Source organism: Zonotrichia leucophrys, chromosome 2, assembly GCF_028769735.1.
Source record: "Zonotrichia leucophrys gambelii isolate GWCS_2022_RI chromosome 2, RI_Zleu_2.0, whole genome shotgun sequence".
Taxonomy (NCBI): Eukaryota; Metazoa; Chordata; class Aves; order Passeriformes; family Passerellidae; genus Zonotrichia; species Zonotrichia leucophrys.
Window position 1 is genome coordinate 71,565,439 of NC_088171.1, and position 18,578 is coordinate 71,584,016.

General features: G+C 42.1%; 1 protein-coding gene across 2 annotated transcripts in view; it reads right to left on the minus strand.

Annotated features, from left to right (window-relative positions):
- Positions 1-18,578, minus strand: part of CDH20 (cadherin 20) — a 118,174-nt gene that overhangs the window by 14,473 nt on the left and 85,123 nt on the right. For both annotated transcript variants that reach the window (XM_064705439.1, XM_064705440.1), the window contains 6 exons: positions 15,978-16,272; positions 14,155-14,274; positions 10,887-11,054; positions 8,888-9,075; positions 3,985-4,238; positions 518-654 (listed from right to left, as the gene is read on the minus strand). In XM_064705439.1, the coding sequence (XP_064561509.1) occupies positions 518-654; positions 3,985-4,238; positions 8,888-9,075; positions 10,887-11,054; positions 14,155-14,274; positions 15,978-16,272 (1,162 nt within the window). The remainder of the gene's footprint in view (positions 1-517; positions 655-3,984; positions 4,239-8,887; positions 9,076-10,886; positions 11,055-14,154; positions 14,275-15,977; positions 16,273-18,578) is intronic.

Below are 18,578 nucleotides of genomic sequence, written 5' to 3' on the forward strand. Positions count from 1 at the left end.
ATCCCAAAGCACTCTAGCCCAAATTATTTATGTAGCAAGCAGATGGCGATGTCATTTACTTGCTGCTGAACCAGAGCAGATTTCAACTAGTGACCTAGCAGTGTAGGATCACTGCTGCCTACCCATCCCTGCACCACTCAATCCTCCCAGGCAGGACTGGGAGCTCTAGCAGCTGTGCAGCCTTTGCAGTATTTTCTTTAGCCTGGCTTTCTGAAGTGAGAGGGCTCTGCCAGAAACACATCAGGAGGAGTTTTAAATAAATCCCTGGAATGATAATGAATTGAAAAAGAAGGACTCTGCATTTAATTGCCATCCTCTATGCCTCCCACCACCCTGTGAAAATGAGCATAAAAAAATAAATAAAATGCAGTATTTGCTGGTTGATGTCAGAGGAGCAATTCACTTAATGCGCCTTCCCACTCAGTGCATAACAATATGTAAACTTTGAATTCAGGCCCCTCAGCCTGCTTTGTCTGCTGTATCTCTTTAGTCTATGTACAGTCTGCCTTCTCCTTACTCAGCTCCATGGCCAGCACAGTGATGTTGTGCCAAGAAATGTCCTCCCGGTCAAGAGGTCTTGCAGTCATCAGTGCTCCCGATGTTATGTCGACATAAAAGAACCGTCCCGGATCACTGCTCCTGTCAATCGAGTATCTGCAAGAGCACATAGGAAAAATATTATGCAACCCTTGTGAAAACTGTGTGTTACAGCCACCAAAGTATCCCAGCAATGGGGACAGTGTCATACAAAGCAGATCCACATTCTTCCACAACCTAGTTATGCGCTTCTTAGACTTGCATAGGTCCAGAGTGAGATGCTGGAAAAAGTTCATGGGGCTAATGCCATTTAACAGTTAGTGCTTGAATGGAGCTGAAAGACAGGAAGATTTAGAGGAAGAAGCCTCAAAGTAAGGCACAGAACAGTGCAGAAACATCTGTTTTACAGAGAAAATCTGCCAGTGAGGAGTATAATTTTTTTTTCTGAGAGAACTAATTATGCCCTGTCTCTAGGCAAATTCAGACAGGATGAAAATGGCTTCAGATCAGCAGCTCATTCTCTGAGCCCCTAGGTTGATGAGGAGGAACCATTCCCTTCCTTTTCTTCTGTATTCTCTCCTTCTTGAGGGGAATAAACTCCACCTGCATCCTGAAGCATGCCACTGATGGAGCTGTGTCAGCACCAGGAGGATGATGTGTGCCTTTCTCACAGCATCCAGTCAGAGAAAACAGCTCCCTCTGTGAGGCTGATTCATTGTAGTTACTGAACCTTCCTGACCAATGTTGTGTCAGTTCAGTGCTGGGAACCAGCTTCCTGCCCCTGTGAGTGGGGGAATGTGGTGGTGCCTGCAGGCCAGTAAACCTGGCAGGGAGGCAGCTGATGGACAGAGGTCCCTGCAGAACTCGGTCAGAGGGACGATTTCTCAGAGTGGGTAAAATACTCAGTATCCTTCACAGGCATTACCTTGCTCTTAAAGGCACTTTGTGCAAGCTGCCTTTCCAGCTGACTGGGAGGGAGCATGGCAAGGGATACTTTGGCCAAAGCCACATACAGGCCTAGGTAAATGTCACAGCCTTTCTGTCCTTTTTGTTGGTACTTTCATCAGAGTGGATGGGAATTGAAAGCATTAGTCACAACAGACACTGAAGGGGCTCATTTTTCTGAATTTTCTCCTTTCAGCATGAATGCATTCACTGGAACAAGCATGACAGCCTTTTCTTTATATAGGGACTTATTAAACCAGGATATAAAACACTATTGAGATATGTTGTTGGGAAATTCCTTTACACTCTTTTTCAGAACAATCAAAGTGGAAGGGATGGCAGGTTTGTGTCCCTTTCCTTCCCAGTCCTTTCTAACTCTTCATCAATAAAAAGATTCCTCAGGCATTTGATTTATAGACAATGAGTGTTTCTATATTTTGGTACAATAATTATTCTTGTATGAGAGCTATAAAATAATTTCTCTCTGACATTTTAAGGCAAATGAGTATCTGAAATTGACTATAGCCTTGTGATTAGTGGTTCAGAATTAAGCACTGGAGTCAAGAGGCACAGGTGGATCTTTTTCTAGATTCTCCAGCTAAGTTCTCTTGTTAAGTGTATCTGCTCCTGCACACTTGTTTCCACTGTACTATTTAGATAATCTTCCTGAATCATTTAAAAACAATCATGGCATATTTCCAGCCATCAGAATTTCACAGTGTGGGAGCCACGTACTGGATGCTGGGAAAGTAAGGATTTGAGCCAGGTCACAGTTTAAATTTCAGATGGATTTCAGCTTGTGCAACATAGTAAATATTTGGGATTATTGTTTTAGCTTGCCTTGCCCGGTGCAAAGTGAATTCAACTTAAAACGTTGTCAGGCTGATACTGCACGGAGTTGGAATGAATGGAGGAGACCACAGAAAATGCAAGAACTAATTCTGACTATCTGCATTTTAGACAGCACTACAAATGGTATTTATTATTACTTTTTAAATCTGTTCCTTTACCTCAACATGGGGGAAAAATAGGGAAGAAAGGGCAGTGGAAAAGGAGGAAGGTGGGGAGAAATGAGGAAGGAAGTTGTCAAAGAACAGAGTTACAAAAGAGTCTGTGCATATTTACAACTTTTTTTTTTTTAAAATGTATCTTTGTTGATAGATTCTGTGGTTTATAGAGTGTTGTTCATCAAGGGCAGTCACTGCAAAGCTCTGAAACAACTAAGAAAAAACTCATTAAAAATAACAATGATCAATTCTACCCTCTGATAGTCCTCAGAATTATTCTTATACTATTTTAAGCAGATTAGCAGAGAGCTGTTTGCATTGCAGGGTTTAGATGATGCCAGACAGTATTCAATCAGCAAAATAGGATGCAAATGGAAAAAAGTTTCGAGTAATGAAATTGTGATGCAGACAGTATAATAGTTTTACTGAGGAATTTGAGGCAACGCCATGAGAAGTATGATAACCTTATAATGTAGGCAGAAAAGATAGGTATATTAAAGTAGCAGAGATGAAAAAAAAATAATTAGACCAGCAACACAGAGTGCCATACCATTAAGAAGAACAGGCTTTGTGTCTGCTCAGATCTTCTAGCTGAAGCCCAAAGGATTGCTCATTTAGATTTTACTTTTTTTCAAAAAATCCTAGTACTCAGTGTTTCAACTCCCTCCTGTATTTCCCAGGACTGTTCCTGAACACAGGCATGTCAGAAGCTGAGCCAATGCATGGGTAGTGAAACAGCAGCTCAACACCTGAAACTCTCAGATGAGAGGAGCAGCCAACCTCCTGGGATAATCAAAGTGCCTGCACTAGTAGGTAGTGAAAATTTCTGTGTGGGCTGGCCTTGGACAAGAACACTCTCCTCTGATAAATGGGGCTGGCAGTGGCCAGCAGCCACTATGGAAGAGAGTGCTGTGATCACACAAATCTGCTCCTTTGGCTCCTTGCTGAGTTGCACCTATGAAGCTCCCATGGTTGTAAATGCACCTTTACCTTTCTTACTGCCTTATGGGAATATCTAACTCTGCATCTTTGACCAGACACTAGATAATTTAACAGTTCTTTGATATTTATTAGCATGCATTCACTCAACTTCAAAAGTAGTTGTCTGTTTTAGCTTATTGACAAGGGCAACCTTTGAAAGAGAAGGGGGAAAAAGGACAAGCAAGTTATCCCCTTGCCATCAGGATGGCAGTGGGTTCTCAGCGACAATGTCAGGTTTTGTGCCAGCACAGGGAAGATTCTGAGGTTTGTTTTTAATGTCAGGACATGCCTGACCAACTCATTGCAAGGCTTGATGCTGATGTCTTCCACACCACAGAACAGGGGGAGCTCCTGCATCGCTTTGACAGAGCCCTCAGTGTGTGAGGTCTGGTTTGTCAAACCCTCTGATGACCACTACTGGCTGGAAAGAAAGAATCCCTCTCACTCACCACTGCCCCACCAACCAGATGTGTTAAGGACTGCTCGTGGGGCAGCACACAAAGAGAGGACAGACCTGATGGAGTTGTTGGTCACGTCTGGGTCCTTGGCAGAAATGATCTGTATGGTGGTCCCAATCTCCACATCCTCGGGCACTTCCACAAAGTAGATGCTGGACTCAAACACAGGAGGCTCATCCACATCCTCCACACTGATGTGGACAGTGGTGGTGTCACGGAAGGGACCCAGGTTCAGGAACCGCATTTCCAAGTGAGAGTTGGCACCCTCTACCTTCAAGGTGTAGCTTTTCTTGCTCTCAAAACTTAAAGGCTGAGGAGAAAAAATTAAATCTACCATCAGGCACACCGAGCCATATCATTATTACTTTTAATTTCAAGGGCAACAAAGATAAATATTTGCAGATGCAGAAACAGCTTTGAAAGACAGTAGTATTAGAAATGTATGCGTTTTCTGCCTTTAATTTGATAGTTGAGCTGAAAAGGCCGGGAGAAATACTTGCAGATCACTTCAAAAGACATATTCTTTCATTCTTATTGCTAAAATGAAAATATAAACAGCCACCTCGGCATTGCATCGTGATTCACTCAACCTGTTTCATGCCACTCTGAGGAAAATACATGAACAAGCACACGCTAATGAGAGTACCTGAAAATAAGGTAAGGCAGTTGGTTCCTCAAAAATGGGCCCAGTGGCAGGAACAAGGATGCTCACACAGGAGGTAGAGGTCCCAGTTAGCATCCTCTTTTTTTCCCCTGAGGACACCAGAGTCTTGTCTCCAAGACCCCTGTTTGCCAAGCTGGTAAGGGGCTCCAGTGGGAGCAGGGAACATGGTCAGCCTCTCTTGCAAGTTCTTGTTCCAGTTTTTATCTGTAATCCATCCTTCCTAGAAGTGAGATTTTTTCTTCACCTCCTCCTTTTAGTAAGTATCCTAAACATGGGTTCACCATCCAGGTGTAATGAGTGCTAGGATTTGAATCTGCTCCCTGCCTAGAGAACAGATTAATTTCAAAGCAGTTTAATTATAAAGTATCCCTGATATCTTCCTCTGGGAACTCTTTCACTTAATATGAAATGTGAAATATTAAATACTCAAGTATTATTTGAAGCAGAGACTGAGAATGGTCTCCTTTTCCCTTTTCCCCTCTTCCCTCTTCCCTTTTTTTTCCTTCTTGAGACAATGGATAAAGGGAGCCAGCTTACTCAGTAGTTACCTGAATTTGATTTCCTATCTAGATAAAACTACATATTTGGTATTCATGGATATAGAAGTAATTAATGCTGACACTGAATGTCTCAACAAATAAATTTTTCATCTCCCTTCCATCTTCTTTTCACAGATCCCTGAAGAAAATAAGGTATCTCCAAAACCTTCTTAGATCTGAATGAAAATTTCCATATTTAATGTGCTACTTACCAGGCTTGGTAAGAGATTACAGTAAGGATTTAAAAAAACAGAATAACAGTATGGAAGGGTCAGTCCAAAATATCAAAAAATGCTACCAGATGAAGTACAGCTCACAGAGAATACAGTCACGCTTCTCAAATTGCATTCAGAAGTTGCAAGCAATTGCAGTGTGGTTAAATGGTCACAACCCTTTACTTGGATAATCTGGGCAGGTCTGATGCTGGAAACCAGCACAGTGAATTCCCTTAGCTTGCACAGATTCTGAGCAAGACAAATCTTGTACCAGGAAAGAAATGGCTAATCTCAGGGTCACCCAGTGGGGCATACCCCTCTTTGCTATATGAGTAGTTTTCAAAAAGAGCTGCTTTATATGGACATAAGGATTTGAGCCTCATGTGTGGAATTACCACACACAGCAGCAGTTCATTTCGGCTGCAGTAAGATATCTGCTGTTCCCATCCAATCCCTTTGCTTGTTCTTTTCAGCTCTTTCTATTTGAAGACCAATCACCAGACTGACACATGGAGATAGGAAGCAAAATAAAAGAGAAGGAGGATGCCAAAGCCATTGGAAGTCAAAGGTACAAAGATCATGACTGTGACAGTAAATTTATCCTTTGCCAGTCATAACCCATTTCTTTTCTGCCCTGCTCAATGGAGCAGCTGGCCCTGTTCTGCAGCCATGAGGTGTGTATTAGTTTAATACACACCTCATGGCTGCAGAAGATTTCCATGCATCAGGAAGAAGATTTCCATGCTCAGGCATGGGCCTCAAAACACCTCCTGGATCCAACCAAGCCTTCAGTACTTGTCTGCTGCCCCAAGAGCTTCCTCCTTCAGAAGTGGACACGTTGCAGTGACATATGAAACTGCTTTCACAGTAAATTACCAGTACTGATGTCCTGCATAGGGAATGCCTGACTAAAGACTGGCATTCTTGAAATTATAAAACTGAAGATCACTCAGCATTTAGTACATGCGAGTGAGGAATGAAGACTGGAATGGGAACAGGTTTCTGTGCTGGGGACATGATGGTCCAGTATTGCTGGAGATGCTGCTCAGTGAGCGAGTCAGTACAAACTGTGCAGTCTGTGGCAGCAGCTACAAACAGGTGATCTGAAACCTGCTCCTGCTGCCTTTAGCTACACCTGGTACATCAGCAGCTACTGCAGGCATAGCACTTGTCAGCTAGGGTTTGGTGAGGTCTACAAATGTAATATCCCTGGCTGCAGAGTCATTATTGTCTACCAGTTGCATATTTATGAGCTGTAAAAATAGCAGTAAGATATTCACCGGACCAAGCTACACTTATTGTCCATCTGGTAGGGAATGTGCAATGTAAAGGTGCCTAAACATATACTTAGAAAGAGGCCATTTTATTGAATTGTTTCCCACGTGAAGAAAACTGCATGAGAAACACTGTGTGTACACTAAAAAGCTAAGATACAAAAAAATCAGTTAAATCACAGACAGACTTAACAGCTGTAAAACCCAATTACATTATTAAAATACATAATCACCTAGATCAAGTTAGAAAAATGAGAAAAATCAGACAAGTGTGCTAGACCACTGCATTTTTGATGTTCCTGTTCGCCTTCATTGTCAAAGATGACTTTACCTCCCATTTCTCTCCTGTGCTAATGCCTCAGCACACTGTCCCCCTCATCAGACTTTTCTCCCATGGGTGCATTCAAACTTCTTCCCAATGCTGGTCCCATGGAGAGGGCAGGCAAGTTACCTTCTCCTGTGAACTTAGCATGCTGCAAAACACAGCCAAGAGGAGAGGCAGCCCATGGAAAGCTCTCCTTGTCCTTGTCCTTGTCCTTGTCCTTCTGGCACTGCTGACACAGGCACTGAGAGGGGGCACCATGCAGGGGGGAGTTTAGCAAGACCCACTGTGAGAAAGTGATTGATCAGGCAATGTCAGGGAAGGAAGGCAGGACAGGACAGGGCTCTCCTGTGTGCTGCGCTGGCTGGGTTACCCAGCACCCTGCCTTCCAAGGGCAGTGCAACAGGGAAGGCAGGGAGAAGAGGAAAGTAGGGTGAGCATCAGTATCCCAGGCAGGCAGCCTGGAAGGTACTGTAAATCTTCAGGAGGTGCTCAACATTTTGTGGGATTAGTAGGCTGTGATAAGTAGCCACAACACCACAAGCAGTAGTCTTGTCAGTAACTGCAAGTTCTGGCTTTATGATGCCTGTGTTAGAGGCGCTAATTATTTTGCTTGGGAAATCTGTCAAGAAAAATTAAAGGGGAAATTTTGCTTACTTTTAAAAAAGATTTTATTCTTGGTTTAGAAATTCTATCTTCCCTTTCCTCCCATTTTGATATCTTTTTATATCGACACCAGCTGAATTTTTTTGGAAGGGATTCAAAGGACAACTTTCCCAGTGTTTGGTTATTGATAGTCACAGCATTACATAAAGTTAGAGACATACATACAATATTACGAATGTTTATGTACAGTAGGTGGATTGAGCATATGCACCTGATGCCAGTATATATCTGGTATGATTGATACCATACATTTTATAATTCCTCTGGACATACAAGAAAATGTAGCAAAACTGTATTCATAATAACGAAGGTCAAGCTTATTGGCACATTTGCTCCAAAGAAACTATTTTCTTTCATTGATAAACGAGTGGAAAATTACATTGGAGTTTGCATTCAGCATCTATTTCGTTCCAGAAGATATGCTTAACTTTAGGGACTAATATACACAAAAAAAGAGCTGGGGAAAGGTGACCATAAATACATGCTTAAATGCTTTGCTGTAGGGCATAGAGGCTTGCAAGGTCAAAGCTCTCCCCTGTATTGTTCCATTTTAGTGCACAATTTAATCCCAGGCCATTTAAATGGAAACTATACTTCCTTATTAGTCCACTAGAGATGCTTAGGCAGAAATATGGTTACAATTTCATAACCTAGAAACAGAGTTGAACTTCTAACATTTATGTACGATTGTAGAATAAATATCCCATAGCGGGGAGCCTAAGCAAAATACTCAATGCCTTCCTGCATAGCCTGTGGTACAGAGTACCAGCAGTTTCACAGCTGCCATTTTAGAGACAGCTTCCTCTAGACTAATTAGCATTTATGGATCTTCAAGCAGCAATTAAAAAAAAAATAAACACTGCCTGGGTTTTATTGGTTTATAAATAATTCCAAGGCATGCTTTATTATTGTTTGTGGAACACCACAGTGAAAAATATGTACAGTTCAAATGCAAATATTGATCTAATTTCTTGCATTGTAGGATAATTAAGCTACAGAGAATATTTAAATAGATAAATAAGGAGTCAGAGCATTCCTTTGGTGGGAAAAGACATGTTTATGTTAATGATGTTCCCACTTTATAAAAGTTGTTCTTAGGAATGCAGTCTGCTTTCATATTTTAGCAATAAATGTTAAAGAAATCGTGTTTTACAGCCAGAAAGGGGCTACTGTCACATAATGGGAACCAAGTTACTGCAGGCATAGGGAATATTCCACACATAAAATGTAACCCGGACACTTAGCCATATAAATCACTATAAAAAGGAAACTTTTTTACCTTTCTTACAGTGATGATGCCAACTTGGTAATTAGGATCAGTGTTAATATCAAAGACATCCAGTCCATCTCCATCCACAAGGCTGTATTTCATCTCTGCATTAATGCCTTCGTCCAGGTCTTTAGCAACCACACGGCCCACGGTGGAGCTGATGGGAGCAGACTCCAGCACACTCATCTGATAATGCTCTGGCACAAGCAGCACACAGGGAGAGAGGGGAAAAACAGGCCGTGAAGAGGAACCAAAAAAACTGCGAAACAATGCAGTGGATCAGGGAGGCCACAACACTGCATGGCCTGCAGAGAATCTTTAGCACCTGTCCCAAAGCTGTGACAGCCACGTGATTTCCTTTAAAAAGCAGCCCAGCTAAATTTCCTGGGGAAGTTTTATTTAGGTGTTTGTTATAGCAACAGGTTTGTTGAATGGGTTTTTTAAAAAACAGCAATACATCTGAAGATAGGAACTGCAACTAGAAAAATAGGACAATTAGCACCAGTGCTGTTGCAGCCATGATATAAAGCAGGATATGTAACAGATTTAATAGGACAGGCATCTTTTTATTTGAACAGTTTGTACAGCAGGAATGAACAAGTTTTGAGCACCACAAATCCTTTCTCAAGTCCCTTCAAAATTCTTTTCAGCCCTGAAGAAGGAATTTACCAGTTATTCTATTAAAATATATTGCCTCTTCCTACAAATACTGTCTTGACCACATTTGTTGCATTGCTAATTTGCTTAACAGCAAGAGTGGGGAAAGAACAACCTGCTATTTTAAAAGTGTATTTCGAAAATATAAATGCTGTACCTAAAATACTTCTCTGGCATCATGCTTTACTTTCAAACCTTCCTTGCTGCACCCCCTTTGTTGACTGCATCAACTTTAGAAGGCTATTCTAAGCTTTAGAAGGCAGAATAACACCAAGGACAGGGTTTGATGAATTGTAATTTTTCATAATCAAGAGTTTGATATCAGTTATAATTCATGCCACTTTCAAAACACAGCTGGCAATGGCATGCTCAAGAAGTTGCTCTAACAGAAGAAAAGTGGAAGCTGAGAGTTCTTGCTGATCCTAGTGGAATACTTTGATTTACCAGTGCAACATGCAGTAACAGATGGAAAAGAAGAATACCATCAAAAAGAACTGCGGGAGTTTGCATTACTCAGCTAAATGAGAAAAACGTCAAAACCAAAATGGCCTGAGATTGATTTACACCACTAAAAGAATCCATTTTCTTTAAAAATCCCAAATTACATCCCTTGGAAGATTCAGTCGCATCAAAACTGAAAAGCTTCTTTCAAATTTTAAATGGCAATATAGAATTATGTAAATGAATGTGATAAAAAATCTTATTAACAAAGAGCAAAATATTGCAAATCTTGTTTTGAAGTTCACTTTTGTAAATACAAAGTTGTGTTTCTGGTAAGAGTGGAGCTGCCTATTTTTGCATCCATTAAGTATGGCTGTTACATATCTTAGGGTATATCTTAACTGTATATTGCCAAGGTTTAGATGAACCTTTCCTGGAGTACAGCCTGTGTGACAACCCACTCCACACTGGCAGCACAGCTCCCAGATGCTCCCCTGCTGTGGCCTGGCTGGAGTGTTGAATGAATTATCTTTCAACTTCCAGCACCACCACATGTCCCTGATTTGAGAGACATCCTCTGGAGATAAGATGAAAAGGCAATCAGAGTAGCAATTAGTAGCCAAAGGCAATGGCCATGAGCAGTCTAAAAACAAAAGTTCTCCTTCCTGCCTTTTTCTGTAAATTAATTTCCCATCCTTTTTAAAAAAAGTGTTGCTTTTGATAATTTTGGAGGTCAGAAACTTTTTCTGCAAGGCAAGGTATTGAATAATTCCTTTTGACATTTTTTTTAAGGAGAGTTCCATATCAAATCTGCATTCTGCCCATCTCTGAGTTTGAAAATGGCTGTCATGAGAGCAAACACAAAACTCAGCCACCCCTTTTTGCCTGTCGTGGCCCCAAGGGTACTCACTCTGTGGAAATCTGGGTGGATTGTCATTGACATCAGAGAGAGAGATGTTGACTGTGGTTGTTCCAGCTAATCCTCCCAGCTGTCCACCCATATCCTTGGCCTGGATAATCACTTCATAATATTCTTTTGCTTCTCGGTCCATGTTCATTAGAGCTGTTCTAATTAGGCCTGAGATTGAGGGTGGAAAGGCATTTGGGGAACAAAAGAAAATGGCTGTTAGAGAATACACAAAGAGGGTAGAGGGCTCTTGCTCCTGCATCCTATTCTCTGTGTCAAGAGTGACTCCAGGCTCTGCACTGAGTCCCACCTTTCCTGGCAGAGTAAAACTCACCCAAGTGGAATCTAGGTTAACAGAAGGTGTGAATTTTAAAGAAGCCGGTTAAAATGCATCAGCTCTGGGACAGGCTGCACGTTCAAAATTAAAGTGTTGCCTTCCAAGGAAAAGCTTTTTGGGAACAGTGTGCTAGGGCGAATTAAAGGCCCTGCTGAGGATGACAAGCTCTGCACATCACTGGAAGTGTTGTGCTTTGCTAAAACATCCATCAAGACAAGTTTTCCAGAGCACGCAGTCCCAGAGACCACCTGGCAGGAGCCCGGGGGCTTTGCTCCGAGACCCAGGCTGGGGCTGGAAGTGCAGAATGCAGGGAGACACCGCTGCCCCCGCTCCGGAGGGACCGCAGGGCGTCCCTTCCCTTCGGGGTAACACTTCTGCGAGAGGACATCAGGTGGCAGCAGCACTTCTCTTATGGAGGCTGCGAGCGCCGGCCCGGGCAGCGCCGCGGGACTGCCGGGCGCTCCGGGTGCCGCTGTGCCCGGGACAGCTCCGTGTCCCCGCTGTCCCCCGCCGTCCTCCTACCGCCCTGCCAGCCCCAGCCAGCCCCACAGCACCTCCGGGAGCTCCCTCGAGCAGCCGGCAGTGCAGCCCGGGGATCCGCTGCCATGGGACAATCCCTCGCTAGGGACACGTTTGGGATGTCCTTAGGGTGGGGGCAGGCGTGTCAGGCACCATCCCAGTCGCATGGTTCAACAGGCAGCACTTGCACATCAGGACACTATTAACTTGACTGATCTGCATTTAGGCTTTATTTTTAGCAGAAAGGCAATGTATGGGTTTAATAAAAAAGGGTTTAATAAAAAAGCAGTAAAAAGATATTGTGTTGGCAATTATCGTTGTGTGTGAAGGGAAGAAATAGTGACCGGTAGGAACAGCTCGCAGTGTGCTGCTTTAATCTTCCAGCGTGCAGCCCTTCAGAGTCCCATCCTGCAAAGCTGAGTGCCTCCTGTGAAGTGCTGTAGCTCCTCAGCTCCCATGGATATATAAATAAGATATGAAAATATTTAGCATTTTGGGAAGAATTTTCTCCATGTATGAACACTTTGTAGGGAATTTCCACTCTAGGCCTGACCTAAAAAAAGACAGCAGTGCCTAAACTCCAGGCTCTGCCATGCCTATCTTTTGGGCCTCCGGTCCCTAGAGGACACCAGGACTCAGAACCAGATCAGGTATCCAGAAATGCAGCAATGCAGAGCAGGGAGCATCTGATGCTGCTGCACACAGTCAGCAAAGAAATGCTAAGGATGGTGGTGAACATAAGACCCATCCTTAGGGCTATAGGAAAGGCTATGGGAAAGGTTAAGATCCTCAGGTCTGCCAAAGAAATGTACTGGAACCATTTCTTTCACTAAAGTGAGTGAGGTTTGTGCTCTTAAGGAAACAGTAAAGAGCAAAGGTCCTTTTTTTCTATAAGAGCCAGATGGTTTATTAGGAAGTGGGAGAGTTCTTTTATCTTCTAGGGGAATATGATTGTGGTTAGGCTGTAAAAGTGTTCTGGAAAAAGGGAGGAGGAGGCTCTCAACTTTCCTTTGAAGTTGTGCTTTCACATAGACACTTGTTCAGCACCTCTGAGGACAGTGACAGAATAGGAATAGGAGCACACCTTTGGAACCGAGAGTCTGTGTTGGGAGATAAATGCTAAAGACTCCAACTGCTGCTAGAGGAGGACTGTACTGAAATGAGTTGTCCACTATTGGGTGTTTTAATCACTATCTATCAATGCAAAGGAGCTGTTGGTCACTTATGCTCTAGCTCTATTTTAGAAAAATGTCAGAGCTGCAATTGCATTATGTGAGCTACCAAATCCCACAGGTGAGTTTGCACAGGGGAAGTTGATTACAGTCCTGTGTTTGTCTGTAAATGGCTTCTGGCTCACAACAGCGCTTACCCTAAATGGAAGCCCAGCTGCTGACTGAGGCAGCTAAAGGCTGAGGCATTTCTGAGCCTGTCTAGAGATGCAGGTCTAAGTGACTGGGAAGTTAATTAGAGGAGAAAAAGACCTTTTCTGAGTTAAATACTGATAAAGTACATGCTTTTAGACTTAAGGGCCCATTCTGTATAAGCTGCATTCTAATGGTTAAATCTGTTCTGGATCTGACCCTGAATATCGATCTTTTGCTTTCTTAGAAATAATTTGGTTCTCAACAAATCTATGATTACACCTTTATTTGTTTATCGTTGACACCTGATTACAAAGGAGTACTAGTAGCTTTTTTAGATTGTAAATATAAACAAAACTATGCCACATACAAGTTTGTCTTTGGCTAGAGCACCTACACTATAAACTGCTAACTTTGGAAGAAGTTTATTCAGTGTTTTTCCTATGTTGTCCCCTAGGGCTCTGCAGTGACTATTGTCTCATGAGTTTCTGACCTTAGCACTACAGATGCCCTTTAGAAACTGTCAAAATCTGTCAGATTCCACTTTTGAATATAAACCTTGGATGTATAGAGAAAAGAGAGAGAGAAAGCAAGCGAAACAGAGAGGATGTCCTATAGATGAATGTAAGGTTATTAACAAGAACACCCTTAGGTAAAACTACTCTAGATAACTGCATCCTTTAGCTTTGCACTTTCCAGTCCTGGCTGATTCATAGATTTTTTTTCCCCTAAGCCTTGTTATCAACTAGATCTGTTTAAGACATTTTTCAGTGATAGAAACCAACAAGAGTATTTATAGCACCAAACCCATCTAGATCCTGAGTTGCAGAATATGGTCATTCAGGGGAATATATCACTGGAAAAAGCACATTCTTCTTCTGGAACTCACTGCCACCGCATTACTTTACCCCTCACACAGTGCTGCTCTGTCTTGGCTCCAAGCCACAAAGACACATTTCTCTGACCACAGCTATGATGCACTGCCCTTTTTTTTCTGCTTGCAACTTTTTCTTTTGGTTTCCACACTGACTCATTCCCTGATGAAATAACATACCTGTCCGAGAGTCCACAGAGAAATATGGTTGTCCTTGAAGAATACTGTATACGACTCTCGCGCTGTTCCCATAGGTTGGGTCATCAGCATCTGTCGCTGTCACCTGGATAACAGAGGTGCCTGACAAAAAAACCATCAAGGTAAGACTTTGTGGGATAAAGGGCTGGCAGGAAAAGTACACAGTTCAAAGTAAATTGAAATGCCTAACAAGAGCTTTCCCACACGGAACTTTTTCACTTGATGCTCATAGTGCTTGTACTTATTGTTCATACTTGTAGCTCATTAGCACTAAAGGAATTAATAGGTATTAATTCATCATGCTTCTATAAGAAGATATAAAAGAGCAAGTACTCTATGGACCACAGTTACAGAATTGCTGAGCTAACAGTACTTTGTTATGGTTGACAGAGAGATGGTAATTATATGCTGCTTGCTTCTTTTCCCCTTGTCTTGATTTTGAATATTTTTAGGAGGCAGCTCAAAGAAGCTTCATAGCTCTGCTGACATAAATCATGAACAGTTTTCACAGGCCCATAGATGCTGTAAGTTAACTTAGGGATGGAAATTGTACACGAACAGTGAGCATGAAGGGATGTATCTCTGAGATAATCTCTCTGTGGGACCGCAGTTTACATTGTATTGCCTAAAGATTATACACTGCTGAAGAGCCTTTGCAACCTACACAGAGGCATATATATTTCTTTTTTCAATTGGTTTTCAAGGTCTGCTTCCTCTGAAGCTAGTAATGGCTTGCAGGTGATGTAATTTATCAAGAACAAGGAGAAGGTGAGGCACAACTGAAATATGTGTGGGTTTTGACTCCTTAAAATGTCAGACAATGCCTTTATGAATGTATCTAGCCTTCTACATAATGTTTTGTGTTACAAACAAATCTGATGTTACTAGATAAGTGCTTGAAGATAAATCTGAACTCAAGCTAGCCATTACCATTAAAAATATTGTTACTGACTGGAACTTCTGTATTTGATGCCTCTCTCTAGCTTTATGTCAACATAATATTGAAGAATGAGAAGTTGAAGCATATCTGTATCTTCAGGACTTGAAATTTATATGGTATTATTATCTCTGCAGCGATGTCACAGAGCCAAAAAGCAGTAAGCAAACAAAGACAATGCAAAAAGAAAAAAAAAAAGTCCAGAAAAACAATATTTTATGTGATTATTTGAATTCTTATATGGAAATGATTTCTCCTGACTTGTGTCAGGATAGGAAAATAGGAAGGCTGCTCTTTGTCTTCTGCATTGCAATAACAGAAGTGTCTTCAACATGATCCCATTCTGTAAAAATGGAGGGCAAATAGTAACAGAATCTCAGGATTCACTGAACTTTGTTTAGTGCAGGCTTCCATGAATTAGAAGGAGCCAATGATTGTTTTATGTCTTCCTGTTTTCAAGGGCTCCTGGACAGTAGCTGAGCTCTCAGTATGAAATTAATTAGGTTGCTAGGACTGTGTTATTTTCAGGAAGGTAATGGCTGTCCAATGGATTTTATTATTTCTACCATCTGATGTCAGAGGAGAAGGGGCACTATGTAATACAAATTGTCTAAACATGGCATGTTTGAATCACACCTTTTACATCTCTCAGGCTTCCCTTGGCACGTTTTCTTTCAGAGGAGCTGATGCTGTTGTAAAGCCCATTGTCTTTTTTCTACAGCAAGCAGGCACCCCAGGATAAACTCCTCTGTCCTGCAGCTCCTGCACAAGGGGCAGAAGCTGAGATCAAGGAGTCAGGGAATTTGTGTTTTGGTGACCATCTCCAATTTGCTCACAGGGGAAAGATACTCCACAAAATCTGTCTTACCCACAGGTGACATTTCTGGAACAGAGGCTACGTAAGGTCCATCCAGGAACTTGGGTTCATTGTCATTGATGTCTTGGATTTTGATGATAAACTCTGACTCTGGTTCCATGGGCCGGCCCGTTCTCCTGTCCAGAGCCTGTGCTCTGAGGGTGTACTGTGACCTTTCTTCCCGGTCCAGCCGCTGAATGGCATGAATGTCCCCTGTCGTGTCATCAATTGTGAACACAATGCCAGCTCCCTCTCCTGAGAGGATGTACTTGATGGAGCCATCTCCCCTGTCCATGTCAGAGTGGAGCTGTGGAAAGGAACAGGATTCAATTAGACCACGGGCTGGGTAAGCAGCTGCTGAGAAACACTGAGCACGTGATCATCCCCAGCATTCTGGTCTCACTGTTGGGACTCACAAGCTGGTTCTAATGAACTCGCTTTGCTGAAAGAGGCAAATAGTAAAGTCTGTATCGCGTAGCTGAAATTAAAAACCCTCTCCTGTCTTCCTGCTTCTGCACCCACAGCTGTGCCAAAAGAAAAGGCAGAGGCACCCAAACAGGAACAGGCTCTGTGCCTTTTTGGAATCTCACTCAACACAATAATTATCTTTTGCCTTGTTACAATGGCCACTGAGAAGATTTGGGATAAAGTGAGGTCAGCAAAGCTGCAGACTGTGATTCCTCACACGGCTTAAGAGGAGTCAAATACTACACGGGTAGCATGATGTTGGGGCAAATAAGGCAAATCTGTTTGGGATCAAGGGGAAAGTGGAATGGGAGAGCTACCCAGTAAGTGTTATGATAGAAATATTTTAATCTTTTTCCATTAAATTTTAGTAATAAAATTAGTCTGTATCCTGACATCTTCAGGAAGGAATATTGTCAAACAGTAAGCAAGCTAAGCAGCAAAAAACAGTTGCTTATGCCCATGGCAGGCTGTAGAAATGAGAACCATCCCAGATTTTCTAGGAAATTAGCAAACGGATTTATTGCATGACTGCTAATTAGTTCTGAGCAGCCACAGATAACTGTGAGTGCAACAGAAAAGAGCAAGAGTAAACGTAGTACTAATTATAATCTAAAACAGGGAAACAAATAATTCTGGGGACTACATTCTGTTAAACACCTGGTTCCCATGAAATACTGGAATAACTATCAAAAGCAATCAAATTGGTTAATTTCACTCACACTATGAAAATCCACAATAGTATGCTCATACTTCCATGCCTTTGAGGAACAGCGCATAAAGATCAGTGCCCAGTGGCAGTAATCATTCAGTACCAAAAGACAGGAAAGCAATAGACTTGAGGTACAAAAATCAAAATGATTCAGATGTGAATACTGTTTTCCAGTGTGATTATCATTGTGGGTGATGAATAAAGGATAAATAATAATTTTAAAAAAGGAGTGAAAGTGGGCTGGATTCAATTAAACACATTTTAAAATGCATATATGGGCAAATTATCTCAGAAATATGGTCAAAATTAGGTGTGTGTTTAATGCTTTGATGAGCTTAAAGGACAGATGGGAGTAATCTTGGTGGATGGGGCCAAACATAGGTAAATATTTGAACTGGAGAGAGAAATCTTAGAATAATAGACTGAATATATGAACGCAGTATTTGAAGAAATAATTTGAACAGAAATGCATAATTTGTGTCAAAAAGCAGAAGTCAAACTTTGTACAGTTGATTATAGACTACTCTGTCAAGAAAGAAAGGAGAAATCTCATCTCTGAGCTGTTTAAAACATAAGGATCATATACAATAACTTATTACATAGGAGAAAGTTCAATAGGAATGTGGGCAAAATGACTTATCTGACCTAAGCATTTCTAGTGCCACTGAGGCAGCTCCTCAGCTGTTTTAGGGCGCATGATGCTGATCCTGTTGGCTGGGGAGTGGAAAGACCTTTTCCCCCAGTAAAGGGTCTGGTTGGGAGACACTCATTCTCCAAAGGGTGTCTCCCCTATTTGCCTCTTAGGTCAGGTGATCTATGCAAAACTTGGATCCTCTCCTGATTTTAGGGCAAGAGTACTTTCAGCTGAGGTGGGATCCCATGGTTTTCCATGGCATATCCCAGCCTGCAGACAGATCTGTATGGAGGTGGCCCATGGGCTCCAGGCAGCTTCTGGGACAGTGAATGTTAAGGGCAGCAGCGCTGCAATGCGGCTGCAGGAGCTGAAGGTGCAGGTTGAGACAATAATTGTGTCAGGCCACTGGTATTTCACTTCCTCCTCCTCTGCCTCCATCCCTGCAGTGGCTACTGCATCTGAGAAACATCAGTATTTTGGAGAAAATCTGGCAGCTCTCAGGCGATGCATTAACTGAATGGTGGAAGAACAAGCCCAGAAAAATTTGGCAGTGGTAAATGGTTAAATTTAGATGGCTGCCATGTGTATTAATTCACATGCAGGCACCAGGACTGCAAACTGGTATATCTTCAGGAAACACCATCTTGTGATTAGTTTAAAAAAAGACAGTGGTTGTCATTATTTACCCTAAACACCCATTACTCAGAGATTATCACTGCAGGAGCTAGTAAGCAGGATACTTCCAGAAGGAGGACACTATTATAGCTTTTCAAATTGATTCAGAACCACTAAGCTACATCTT